The sequence below is a fragment of the Schistocerca americana genome, chromosome 6 (genome assembly GCF_021461395.2).
Source record: "Schistocerca americana isolate TAMUIC-IGC-003095 chromosome 6, iqSchAmer2.1, whole genome shotgun sequence".
Lineage (NCBI taxonomy): Eukaryota > Metazoa > Arthropoda > Insecta > Orthoptera > Acrididae > Schistocerca > Schistocerca americana.
Window position 1 is genome coordinate 608,567,768 of NC_060124.1, and position 14,894 is coordinate 608,582,661.

At 40.7% G+C, this 14,894-nt stretch overlaps 1 protein-coding gene across 1 annotated transcript in view; it reads right to left on the bottom strand.

Moving 5' to 3' along the window:
- LOC124619713 (TNF receptor-associated factor 6-like) overlaps positions 1-14,894 on the bottom strand; it is a 116,043-nt gene that overhangs the window by 46,349 nt on the left and 54,800 nt on the right. The window contains exon 2 of the mRNA XM_047146273.1: positions 11,809-11,929. Coding sequence (XP_047002229.1) covers positions 11,809-11,876 — 68 coding nt within the window. The 5' untranslated portion in view covers positions 11,877-11,929. The remainder of the gene's footprint in view (positions 1-11,808; positions 11,930-14,894) is intronic.

Genomic DNA, 14,894 nt, shown 5'->3' on the forward strand with positions numbered 1-14,894 from the left:
AGTAGGCTAAGTTCTTCCTCAGCGTTCATACTAGCCCCATACCGAATTTCATCGAAATCAGCTAACCAGTTTAGTTGTGAAAAAATAACAGATAGTGTTTCTTTCCTATTTAATAGTATTAGTATGCATTTAACACATTGAGGACTGTGTAAACATTGTGTTAATTACGTTTATTTGTATTATGTTGAACATATCAACATTTGATAAAAGAAACTGAAATTTAACTCACTGAACATTAAATTACTAAAGAAAAGCTCTCAAAACTAAGCATGTCAGTGTGTTCACGGTTAGGTCTTGATATTCTCACGACACATGTGTACAAAAATGTATCATTGCCACAGAGCCCTGTAATGTGAAGCACCCAGAATGTCCTGGTACTTATACTCGACTCACAGACTGGCTCTCATGTAGTTCGATTGTAGCTGTGGCAGAAATACTGTCAGCTGCAGAGGGAGCTCAGGTTATCTGATGTCCCGCAAGTGGTCGTGGTGTGACATGTCGGTGAGGTATCCACAACTGTCGGAGGTAAAATCCACGCCAGTTTGACACATTCAAGGGATACTTCCAAGGCTGCGCTGTTGTATAGAATGTCCACGGTGTGATCCCCTCTACTCGACAGAGGGAAAGGACCAGTGTACGATGGCTGTAATGGCAATCTGAATAAGTGTGTGCACAGTATCACATGCAAACAGCTGCATAAGTGTCTGTGCAGAAATACTAGGTGGTGAGGGGCAGGCGGGCAGCAGGGATGGGTGCAGTGCACTAACCGTGGAAGTTCTGCTGTGTCAGGTAGAGGTGCCGGCACCGGAATGCGCAGAGGCTCACTATAAATCATTACGGCCACAGATGCACTGTTATCAGGTTTGCCTTTGTCCTTTCTTCTCAGTGTCACAGAAGTGATGGATTTAAGATTCTGTGCCACCGTTCTATCGTACCATTATTAGTCGGGTGGTAGCTGGTTGTGTGGCATTGCTGAAAGCTGCACAGTTTGGCTAGTTCCTCGAACAGCGTGGATTGAAACTGGTGGCCTCGATTGGTCGTAATGTAGAGAAGGCACCCAAACTGTGCAATCCACATAAATGTTTTTCCCGTAGTTTCGGCTCAGATGGCAGCAATTGGGATAGTCTCCACCCACTGTGTACATCTGTCTACAGCTGTGAACGTGTGGCTATAGAGTGGTGAGAGGAGGTCGATGTGAATGTGTGCCTATCAATCGAGTGTGCCTCGGAAGTTACCAAAATTGCAAGCGTGTGATGACCCACTTTACTCTGTCAGCACAGGATGCGAGAACATGCCGACGTGTGTGCGTCTTTCTTTGAGAAAGGTCACACGAAGTGGCCTGTAAGTAGTCTGACCGTAGCATCGGTCCCGAGAAGAGGTAAGCCTCGGACGCTACCGAAGGTTATCTGGTGGAACCTCTGCGAAATGCGTGGGCGTACTTTGTTCCGAGAGATTTCATTCCACAGTTTCGACATAAGAATTGGACGCCAGAATCTGATAAATATATAGTCCTGCAGACCAGTCACTTGACAGTGGTAGCGACTGTGGATCCTTGGCCTGCTCTACAGCGAGTTCTCTTGTCTGTAATTACCACCAGAAAAGTAGCCAACTGCTAAATTTTCAGCACCGCTTAATTGTCAAATGTCTCTCGTAAACTGGTTTATGAACTCAAGATGCCGAAACTGCGTATGTGAGCAAGTGTCTCTAGTGAAGTTCTTGAACACAGAAGTAACGGGTTTGTGGTCTGTAAAAATAGTCTGTGGTTGAGCTTCTGTTCGAGGCCAGATGTATCTGACTGCCTCATAGTTTCTTAACAGTTCTCTGTCATATGCACTCCACTTCTGCTGGACTGGCTGCAACTTTTTAGAGAAAAACTTGAGTGGCTGCCAGTGTGGATCTGCTCATTGATCAACTACAATTCTAATTGCCGACAGACTTGCCTTGACTCCTGCAGCCTGGTGTATGTGTGAGATACTGGATTAGTGAGTAACACTGCTCAACTTAAGCTGGAAGTTGCGAAATGCTTCTTCAATTTTGAGTGTCCACTCAAGAGATATGTGCATCCAGTGGTGTCACAGTCCACGAGTACGTTTGTGCGTGTTGTCAGTATAGCTGCTGTTGCTGGGAGGTGACGACAATAAAAATTTATGGTACCCAGGAACCGTCTCAGTTGATGGTAATCAGCTGTCTTTGGTAAAAATTGTAGCACTGTAATCTCTCTGCCAATGGGCAATTGCTTTTGGCCAAAACTGTGTGGTCCAGGAAGATGGATCGAGTCTTCCCAATAATGCATTTGTTTGCATTTACCACTGTTCCATAGTTAAACAGCTGTTGATGTACTTTGCAAAAATATTGTTCATGACCTTTAGCTCAAGGGAGAACACCGAGATGTTACCTAAGTAAGTGAAACAAAATAAAAGTCCTTTGAGTACCTCATCTGCAGAATGTTGCTGTGACCGAGCGGTCTTTTTGAGTCCAAAAGACATGAATAAAAATTCGAATAAACCAAATGGCATGATCACTGCAGTCTTCAGAATGTCACTAGTCCATACTGGTGTTTGGTTGTATGCTTTTTTACAACTGAGGATGCTAAAAACCTGTACACCAGCTAGTGCGCACATGAAGTCCTGTATGTTGGGGACCGGTTACCCTTCTGGTATCAACCGTACATTTAAGGCCCAGTAATAGCCACACATCCTATACGAGCTGTCTTTCTTGTGGACAAGATGTAGAGGCAAAGACTGTGGGCTGTCAGATTGGCTAATGATTCCAGTCTACAACATTTTTTCAAAAATTGTGTTTGTCTCTGTTAAACGGTTGGGTGCAATTCTGCATGCACATATTGGGACAAGTAGTTTGGATGTGGTGTGCTGTATTGTGTTTGATGCTGTTGTGATGTACGGTTCGCTTGATGGTTGAATTCCATGGTCCTCCAAAGGTTTCTGTGTTGTAGTTGTCCTGTGTTTATTAGAGGCGTATACATTTTCAACAGATTCAGAGACATCAGTGACTACGAATGACCTTGTGAATTGTCTGGAGAAACCAACATTGAACTTTATCTCTGTAAATTTTGATCATAGAGTTGATGATTGCCATCAACGACACTAGAACATCCTTTTTGTTGTTCAGTGTGTGGCCGACAGGCAGCGTGGTGATGTCGGAACCAGAGTCTACAAGACTGTCTGACACAGACAGTCCCTTTGATGCAGTTGAGTGTATGTAATGACGTGGCTTCTGCTTATGGTGTGTAGACACTGCACTGCTACTGTGGACTGTCTTGCCATCAGAGTGAGCTACATTTCACAGTGTATTGGCGAAAATGTTTGTCACACCATCATACCCCATGGGAGCTCTTCCACTGTTCCTGAGTTCGACTATTAGCACCTTATCATTGCTAATGTGTGTGCATCTATGTTGCCAGTGCTCCCACTGTGGTTCTTGAGCTTCAAATGTAATTGGAATGTTCAACGGGTATCATAACATGATGGCTGCACAGTCCAGAGTTGTCGTCTCTGCTGAGCTCAGTCAGAAGTGGTCCACCAATGTCATGGCAATTGTTGTGGATCAGGGCTGGCGCAAGGCACGTGCGAAATGTGCAGCCGCATGGGGTGGCACTTTCCGAGGGGCGGCAAATCTGCTGCCCCCCTTTTTTTCTTAACATTCATGCCCAAGAGGGGATTCAGAACCAAACCTCGGAGGGAGCGGCTTCGGGAACTGTGGCATGGCGCCTCTAGTAACTGCCGGCGGCCCCTGTTGAACAAGGGGAGGGAGGAGGACTAATTTCTTCCTTTCCACTTTGGCAGCACTGTCGTGTTTATGCTGGAGGAACAGAGAGGGGTAAGCAGTCTGGTGTACACGCCAGTATTCCTATGAGTGGAGCGCTGCCAGCCTGTTACGCGCTGTGCGTTTACTCACAACTGATTTTGTGGAAGACGAAATCTAATTTGGAAATTTGAATGCAATGTTCAATACTGTGGTTACATGTTAAACCTGAAGCAATTTTGCTAAGTCTTTCAATGGCAGTTTCCGAGTGTTTTATTCTTCCTGCACTGTGGAAAAAAATTGTTGAACATTACTACATTCATACATGTCCAACACCTACAATAGCTAGAAGTATTCAGAATGGGTAAATACGCTGCGAATAGTTACAAGGGATAAAGACATTGCTAATTAGCCTGGCATAAGTTGGGTTTTGACGTATTTTTGAAAATTTTTGCTATCCGTTTCTGAGTGATAGTGGGACGTTTTGGTTTTTGAGCCATGAAACACCTGTCTCCCCCTGCATGAACAATTATTAAACTCTGACTGGCACTTTTGTTTGACAATACTACTTGCACACTATCACTTTGCCGACATTTATTTACTGTATAATGCTTGTGAATCCATGTTTCATCTTAGTAAACTACTGGTCACTTTGATTATGATGAAAACCTGAGAAAGTATGGTCTTTTAGCAACAATTCCCTCTCGTCTGCACAAAACAAAATGGTTCAAATGGCTCTGAGCACTATGGAACTTAACATCTTAAGTCATCAGTCCCCAAGAACTTAGAGCTACTTAAACCTAACTAACCTAATGACAACACACAGATCCATGCCCGAAGCAGGATTCGAACTTGTGACTTTAGCGGTTGCGAGGTTTCAGACTGAAGCGCCTAGAACCGGTTGGCCACAACGGCCGGCCCACAAAATAAAACGTTTATTTTGACACCTTCTAAAACGAAAATCCATAGACAGAACATTGCTTCTAAGGGTTTTCCTGCCAACTTTGAAGCTCATTTCTGTTTGACAAAAGTTGTGCAGTTTTCACAAAGTTCATATTTCTTTCTATTGTTCGTAATACCGTAGAAATTGCTACCTGATAATACATTTATCCATATTATCGGTCGCATACTTATTGTGAGCTTCTTGCTTCTTCTTCTCGGGTGCTAGTTTAACCGTAGCCTCGCTATATCTTGTCACGTGACGTAGTTTCTGGCACTGCCGCGTCACTGCTTTGCCTTTCCAGGCAATAGGTATTGTTGCGTTCTCTACAATGAAAACTACAGAATTCGGAGGAACATCAGCCGAAGTACTCACCACCGGAGAAGTGATTGAAGGCGAGCCTAAACTGGAAGATACAATTGACTCAGATTCCGAAAGATGGCTGGAAATTATTACCGACTGCATTCGAACGACTTTGGTCATGCGAGGTCCTCCCGAGTGCATTAAGGAAGCTGAAGAATGTCCTAAAAACGTGGACAACCGGCGTTTCAGCCCTGTGCACTACAGCTATTCTCTGAAGAATTTAGAAGAAGCAGATAGACATTGGTTGGTGTACTCAAAGAGCAAGGATGTTGTGTTCTGCTTTTTTTGCAAACTTTTTTCATCATCTACAGTAAAAATTGTAAAGAACAGTATAAGCAACTGGCGGCAGATTGCTTTGTATCCCGAAAGTCACGGGAACTCTACCAAGCATTTGAATTCACATAAAAAGAGGATCGTGTTTTCCGAGGGACTGAAAAAGTCACAAACTGTCAATGCCGATCATCAAAGGCTTCTGAATACTGAAAGCGAACATTGGTAAAATGTTCTTGAGCACTTAATAGCAATAATTCATTTCCTGGGTCTGCAATTTCTGCCTTTGAGAGGAAGTACAAATACATTTTTTCAGACTGACAATGGAAACTTCTTGAAACTTGTTGAATTATTCAGAAAGTTCAACACTGTGATGATGGAGCACCTGCACAGAACAAAGCAAGGTGAGAACAAGGGTCATCATTATCTTGGAAAAGAAACACAGAATGAAATAATTCATGTTATTGGATCATCTATAACCAACAACATTCTATTAATGACGAAATCTGCGAAATATTACAGTATAATTCTGGACTGCACACCAGATATTTCAAAAATCAAGCAGATGACAGTTGTGGTACATTTCATCCAGGAGACAAGACTCGACGGGGTGTACGATGTCCGAATTTGGAAGCATTTCCTGGGATTTCTTCCAGTGCCCAATTCTTCAAGCTCCACTTTGACGCAGGTCGTACTCAAGTTCTTGGAAGATAAAAAATCCTATTCTGTAATATGAGAGTGCAAGGATACGACAATGGAGCTAACATGAAAGGAAAGAAGTCTGGTCCCCAGAAAAGAATTTCAGATATGAACAAGAGAGCATTTTATATACCATGTAGCAGTCACTCATTGAATCTTGTTGTAAACGATGCTGCTGTGTCTTCTAAATATGCTGTTTACATGTTTTCGACAAGCTTGTATGACTTCTTCTCGTCCTCCGTACGACGTTGGGATGTCTTGAAGAAGTATCTGCCTAACCTGTTGCTGAAGCCATTAAACGATAAAAGATGGGAAAGTCACATCGACGCACTTACTCCTCTGAGGTTTCAAATTGAAGGTGTTTATGATGCACTGGTTCAGATATAAGAAGAATTCAATGGCATGACCGCTCACGAAGCAACGTCACTTGTGAATCAAATAAAAAAATTACATATTTTTCACTTATCTGGTACGGCGTTCTGCTTCACATCAGTGTACTCAGTAAGACCCTCCAGACCATTGACATAAATATTTCTGAGGCAGTGGAAATGCTTGAAAAAACGAAAGCATATTTTGAGACCTGCAGAACAGACGAAAAGTTTGTGTCTTTCTTGATGGATTCCAAAGAACTGGCTACAGAATTAGACCTAGAAGATCTAACGTTACCACGGATAAGCGTTTCCCAGCGACGAAGTAAGAAGCCAATACACTTTACCTATGAAGGAAGGGATGAGACAATAGATGACCCAACAAAACGTTACAAGATTGAATTCTACTATTATCTTCTAGATATAGTAACCACATATTTGGATGAGAAATTCAATCAACTGAAATCCCATTGTGATTATTTTGATTTTCTCTACGACATCGGTGACCTGAAGAATGCACCTCCTGACAGCCTGGACACAAAGTGTAGAAACCTCACAGCGATTTCGCAAGATCATGAGTCAAGCGACATTGATGCTCTGGAGTTGAGGGAAGAACTAAAAGTGCTTTCAACATTGTTGAAACCAGGAATAGATCCAAAAGAGACTCTGAAGTTTATAGGAAGACATAGTTTTTGCCCTAATGTTATCATTGCTCTGAGAATTCTCCTAATACTCCCAGTGACAGTTGCGAGACGAGAGAGGGGTCTCTCAAAACTGAAATTGATAAAGACATACCTCCGATCAACGATGAGCCAAACTCGTTTGAATGATCTTGCAACAATATCGATTGAGCACGAGCTTGCAGAGAACTTAAATTACACAGATTGTGTGAAAGAGTTTGCACAAGCAAAAGCCAGGAAGGTTCGATTTGTCTAGTATTTCTTTAAATTTTTGTATAATAATCAGTGTCTTGGTTATTTACTGTGTTGTTTCTTATTTTGTTCAACATTAAATAATTACTGTAAATATTATTGTTCAAACCAAATTATCATTAAATTGTAAATATATTTTGTTTTCTGTTGAATACATTATCTGTTCACAACCATTGAAAAATGTTTATTTACGTTAACTGTAAGTTCATGCTGTGCGGGATTAGCCAAGCCGACTGTGCGGCTGATCCTGGCGGAGGTTCGAGTCCTCCCTTGGGCATGGGTGTGTGTCTTTGTCCTTAGGATAATTTGGGTTAAGTAGTGTGTAAGCTTAGGGGCTGATGACCTTAGCAGTTAAGTCCCATAAGATTTCACACACATTTGAACATTTTTGCAAATTCCCAAGGCTTATTAAAATTAGCTAGATTTCTTCAATCAGGTTTGACTCCATTTTTGGGCTGGTGCTCAGCGGCTGTTTTGTAGAAATCTGTAGAGAATGTCACCAATCAGCCGCAATTTTTGTTTTTATTTCCAGATCTACATAGATTTCGGGACAATGTGGCTATTCTCGATGCTTTGAGTTATGTTTTCATCTATACCATCATGCTGAACATAATTGTCAACATGACGGTTTAGGCGTAAGCACATATTAAAAACTTTGAGACTGGCCACTCAGTGGCTGAAACCTACGTAGATCTGAAAAGTAAAAACAAAAATTGCAATTGATTGCTGACATTTCAATTTCCTACAGATTTGTTTAAATAAAATTCCACAAATGTTGGGTAAAAAAAAAAAGATGGGGGGGGGGGGGGGGGGCAATTTAGCAGCTCACCTGAGGCGGCACTTGGGCTTGCGCTGGCCCTGTTGTGGGTGACTCAAACATTTTGTAAACTCTATCAGTGATCTGCAGTAATTTTTTGGGTGACTTATTGTCATGTACTGCCAATGCCATACATACTTAGGTCAGTAGCTATTGATGTCAAATGTGTAGTAACAAATCACTGGACACTGAGAAATTGTTCATTAAATTACATAGGTGTAGCAGAACTATGATGAGTTTTTGTCATCATGTTTCTCCTTATATAGTTCTTGCTTGTCACTGAGATTGATGGTTTGTATGGCAGGACATTAGGTCATTTTTCAGTTTGTTGTAAGCTCTGTCTGGTGGAGTGTGCAGACCAATGTTTTGGTTTGTTGGTCCAAATTGCTTATCACCAAGGCGAGTTGTTCATGGTTGTTGATGACTTGTTGCTGGTGAAATATATTCTTCAATACCATGAACCACATTTGTGGTTGGGTGGGCATAAGCGGTGGTGCCTGTAATGTTGCATGGATGAACTGCTGGAAGTGATGGATGGACATCTCATCGTTTCAAACTGTGTTCGCAGCTCTGTTATACAGGGTGGTCCATTGATTGTGACTGGGCCAAATATCTCATGAAATAAGCGTCAAACAAAAAAACTACAAAGAACGAAACTTGTCTAGTTTGAAGGGGGAAACCAGATGGCACTGTGGTTGGCCCGCTGGATGTCGCTGCCATAGGTCAAACGGATATAAACTGCGTTTTTTTAAAATAGGAACCCCCATTTTTTATTACAAATTTGTTGAGTATGTAAAGAAATATGAATGTTTTAGTTGGACCATATTTTTTGCTTTGTGATAGATGGCGTTGTAATAGTCACAGACATATGGCTTACAATTTTAGACGAACAGTTGGTAACAGGTAGGCTTTTTTAAATTAAAATACAGAACATAGGTACGTTTGAACATTTTATTTCGGTTGTTCCAATGTGATACATGTACCTTTGTGAACTTATCATTTCTGAGAATGCGTGCTGTTACAGGGTGATTACCTGTAAATACTACATTAACTCAATAAATGCTCAAAATGATGTCCGTCAACCTCAATGCATTTGGCAATATGTGTAATGACATTCCTCTCAACAGCGAGTAGTTCGCCTTCCGTAATGTTCGCACATGCATTGACAATGTGCTGACCCATGTTGTCGATGGATCATGATAGCAAATATCCTTCAACTTTCCCCACAGGAAGAAATCCGGGGACGTCAGATCCGGTGAATGTGCAGGCTTTGATGACCAGTCCACTTGTCATGAAATATGCTGTATAAAGTAAAACATTCATATTTCTTTATGTACTACACGAATATGTAGTCAAAAATGGGGGTTCCTATTAAAAAAAATGCAGTTGATGTCCGTTTGACCTGCGACAGCGCCATCTAGTGGGCCAGCCATAGTGCCATCTGGTTTCCCCGTTCAAGCTAGACGAGTTTCGTACTTTGTAGTTTTTTCGTTTGATGCTTATTTTGTGAGATATTTGGCCCGGTTACTATCAATGGACCAAACTGCAGAGTTCATTTTAAACATGGTTGCAACACAGAAGTATTTAACTGAGCAGGAAGTGTAGACTGCAAGGTTTGCTTGGCACAATATGTGTCTGGCGCTGGCTGGGTAATGGAAGGCAGTACGTTTGGTGCGGGCTACAGTATTGGTGTTTGGGGGCAGAACTTTGTTGGATGGGCATTGGCTTGTTCCTGTTAATATGGACAAAATGGGAAACAGCTACTAGCTGAATTCTTCAGCTGAAACTCCGAGAACAGGAGTGGTATTACATCTGAATCTACAACTGAGTTTTACGGTACATTCTTTAGTGCTAAAGAACTGAGGGTGTTAAACTGCACCAGCTGTTATTCACCCACTGTGTTTCCATCATATGCATCCATGTTGATTGTGGATACATATTTAAATGAGTTCTTTTGTGGAGCAATTGAGTTAGATTTAATGGTAAAAGGTTTAATCATTTTTCAAAAGTTGTTTTGGTAAAGTAACAACCTTTGATCAAGAAAGAGAGTATGTAAAGTTAGCTGAGATTGGTAATGGAATGTATATTTCAAATAGCTTGGTTTCAATAAACATATCAAAGTGTTACTCTGCACCTCATTTACATAACTCTCACTCCACACACACACCTGGTACAATGGAGATGGCTAATTCATACTCTGAGGAGACATTTGTCATTGAACTTGACATGTAATACTTTAATCCAGAGAATATCTGGGCAAAACCTGTAGACAGTGATTTGATAGTGGATGACAGTCATGTGACAGTCATATGAGCTGAACAACTCACACGCACACATACATATCAGTTACCTGTGAACATCAATTATATCGCTATATCTTCACATTTATCAGCAGATGGCGTACTCACTATTGCAGTCCTGAGGGAATCACAACAGCTACCACGCTCCATGTCACAGACAGCTTCATATCCTTCTTACCAACGCACTATCCTAGCTGTCCCAGCCTCCGTTGCTACCTGCTTTGAGTGAATCTTGTCTCTTTCTTTATATCTGGCCACAGCTTGGTTGGAAACTTTCATCAAGTTGGACTGATACCAAAAAATGGTCCAGCCATGTCCTGCTTGGCAGCTGACCGAGATACAGCTGGTCGAATACATTTGGACTCAGTCCACCTGTTCAACAATGCACGCTGACAACTGCTCCCTCCCACCCCACCCCTACCCACCTAGTATAAAATAATTATTTGCTGTACATATTTCTCATTTACCCTTCTCCATCAATATAGAATATTGTGAAGACACTAGCATGAACAGTGCTTCTCAGCAGTGAACTTGTGCATCTGAGTGCAGGGTTGGGTGGACTCCAAGGAAGTCAGTTCACTTTAGAACCTTGTACCGTGTGGTGTTTTGTATGTTTGGTTATGAGTGGTAAAGCAATACTGTCATATCAATGTGTTGTCTCTGTTATGGTATGATCCGTGCACCACATTGACCAATACTTACCCTCCTGAGAGGAAGTTACTTATTCTACAAATAAAAAAAGGTCTTGTAAATATAAAATATGGTTTATAGATTTCATAACTTTGTATTGAATGGAAAATTTCAATTTCTAGCTATTCAGAGAAAAAATGGTTAAAATATTATCAAGCAAATGAAGTACCAGTGTTGATATGGTGTCATTCTTGTTATACATCAGTGTGTCAAGTGAGTTAAGTTTTCCTTTCCTAGTGTTATGTTAGTGCTCAGAAGAAATCTGTCAGTTTCTCACTCCTTTATTACTTGTTCACTTCCTTACTAAGTATCTTTTTCAAATTGTTTACCAGTTCCCTATGAATGTTATTATGCAGTATGAAATTTTTCTATCATAGCATTGTAGCCACAGAAAATATGGCAATGGAGACTTGAGAAGGCCAAAGCATAGTAAATACAATAGTACTGTAGATAAAAGATGAAACAATATTCATTACCACAAAACTGACTATATGTTGTATCAATAAAAAATGCACTCACTGACTAGGTGTTGAGATTTGTTAGAATAATCATTATGCAGTCAGATAGTATATATCTTCATGTGAAGCTGTTTAATACTTTTGGTACATGATGAAGAAATGCAGACAAAAAAGAGGTAGTATATTTAATAAATTTATCTGTGACTTACCTTAAGTACATCTTATCATGGTTTTGATTGTAATGCATCTCCATTAAATGAATCAAATATCTAATCATGTGATTTTGGTCTGCAATATCCTTTTCCAATTTACTGAAGTATTCTATGTTCCCTGTAAGGAAAGATAGTAATATTTTTTACATTCAGCTATACAAAAACAAAGGGAAAAAAGCGTTTGGAGCATTGTTTAACAAGACACAGTTGGATAACTGTGAGGTGAATGAATTTAGTTTGCAGATAATAGTTATGACAGAAATGATAACATACTGGACTAGTTGGCCACAAATTTCAGTGACTAGGAGAGAAGGGGCACATTTCAACTAAGGCCACCACTCAACAATTTCATTCCTCACCATGGTCAACAGGCAAAAAAAAAAAAAAAAAAAAAAAAAAAAGTTTCACAACAGGACAGTAACTGGCAATGGATTCCTCTAAATTACTATCTGTAAAAAGATTGCTATTCAGTAATGATGTTCCTTGGTATGCACAATACAGCTTCAGTTTTGTTCCTAGTAGAAAATTTTTTTTACTGAATATTAATTGAGCCAAATGAAATTTATTCATCCAGTGTACTCAAATATACTATAAACCACTTCAAACATATTTTCTATAATTAACAGTTCTTTAATCTTATTGGCTGCGCATGGGACAGATTTCCACAAATTCTTTGTGGTTGATTGCCACACTGGTCACATGTACCTCTAGCCTATCCTATGTAATTTGTTTTAGCAATAATATGTTACTACTACAATAATGTACAGGGTTATAAACACAAAATCAAATAGGGGTAATGCAGGAGTAGGTTTAATAATGAATAGGAAAATAGGAATGCGGGTAAGCTACTGCAAACAGCATAGTGAACGCATTATTGTGACCAAGATAGATACGAAGCCCACACCTACCACAGTAGTACAAGTTTATATCCCAACTAGCTCTGCAGATGATGAAGAAATTGAAGAAATGTATGATGAAATAAAAGAAATTATTCAGATAGTGAAGGGAGACGAAAATTTAGTAGTCATGGGTGACTGGAATTCGTCAGTAGGAAAAGGGAGAGAAGGAAACGTAGTAGGTGAATATGGACTGAAGGTAAGAAACAAAAGAGGAAGCCACCTGGTAGAATTTTGCACAGAGCACAACTTAATCATAGCTAACACTTGGTTCAAGAATCATAAAAGAAGGTTGTATACATGGAAAAATCCTGGAGATACTGACATGTTTCAGATAGATTATATAATGGTAAGACAGAGATTTGAGAATCAAGTTTTAAATTGTAAGACATTTCCAGGGGCAGATGTGCACTCTGACCACAATCTATTGGTTATGAACTGTAGATTAAAACTGAAGAAATTGCAAAAAGGTGGGAATTTAGGGAGATGGGACCTGGATAAACTGAAAGAACCAGAGGTTGTAGAGAGTTTCAGGGAGAGCATAAGGGAACAATTGACAGGAATGGGGGAAAGAAATACAGTAGAAGAAGAATGGGTAGCATTGAGGGATGATGTAGTGAAGGCAGCACAGGATGAACAAGGTAAAAAGACGAGGGCTAGAAGAAATCCTAGGGTAACAGAAGAAATACTGAATTTAATTGATGAAAGGAGAAAATATAAAAATGCAGTAAATGAAGCAGGCAAAAAGGAATACAAACGTCTCAAAAATGAGATCGACAGGAAGTGCAAAATGGCTAAGCAGGGATGGCTAGAGGCCAAATGTAAGAATGTAGAGGCTTATCTCACTAGGGGTAAGATAGATACTGCCTACAGGAAAACTAAAGAGACCTTTGGAGAAAAGCCTCCCCATGAACCATGGGCATTGCTGCTGGTGGGGAGGCTTACGTGCCTCAGCGATACAGATGGCCGTACCGTAGGTGCAACCTCAACGGAGGGGTATCTGTTGAGAGGCCAGACAAACGTGTGGTTCCTGAAGAGGGGCAGCAGCCTTTTCAGTAGTTGCAGGGGCAACAGTCTGGATGATTGACTGATCTGGCCATGTAACAATAACCAAAACGGCCTTGCTGTGCTGGTACTGCGAACGGCTGAAAGCAAGGGGAAACTACAGCCGTAATTTTTCCTGAGGGCATGCAGCTTTACTGTATGGTTAAATGATGATAGCGACCTCTTGGGTAAAATATTCCGGAGGTAAGATAGTCCCCCATTCGGATCTCCGAGCGGGGACTACTCAAGAGGACGTTGTTATCAGGAGAAAGAAAACTGGCATTCTACGGATCGGAGTGTGGAATGTCAGATCCCTTAATCGAACAAGTAGGTTAGAAAGATTAAAAAGGGAAATGGATAGTTTAAAGTTAGATATAGTGGGAATTAGTGAAGTTCGGTGGCAGGAGGAACAAGACTTTTGGTCAGGTGAATACAGGGTTATAAATACAAAATCAAATAGGGGTAATGCAGGAGTAGGATTAATAATGAATAAAAAAATAGGAGTGCGGGTAAGCTACTACAAACAGCATAGTGAATGCATTATTGTGGCCAAGATAGACATGAAGCCCACACCTACTACAGTAGTACAAGTTTATATGCCAACTAGCTCTGCAGATGATGAAGAAATTGATGAAATGTGTGATGAGATAAAAGAAATTATTCAGATAGTGAAGGGAGACGAAAATTTAATAGTCATAGGCGACTGGAATTTGAATGTAGGAAAAGGGAGAGAAGGAAACATAGTAGGTGAATATGGATTGGGGGTAAGAAATGAAAGAGGAAGCTGCCTGTTAAAATTTTGCACAGAGCATGACTTAATCATAGCTAACACTTGGTTCAAGAATCATAAAAGAAGGTGGTATACATGGAAGAATCCCGGAGATACTAAAAGGTATCAGATAGATTATACACTCCTGGAAATTGAAATAAGAACACCGTGAATTCATTGTCCCAGGAAGGGGAAACTTTATTGACACATTCCTGGGGTCAGATACATCACATGATCACACTGACAGAACCACAGGCACATAGACACAGGCAACAGAGCATGCACAATGTCGGCACTAGTACAGTGTATATCCACCTTTCGCAGCAATGCAGGCTGCTATTCTCCCATGGAGACGATCGTAGAGATGCTGGATG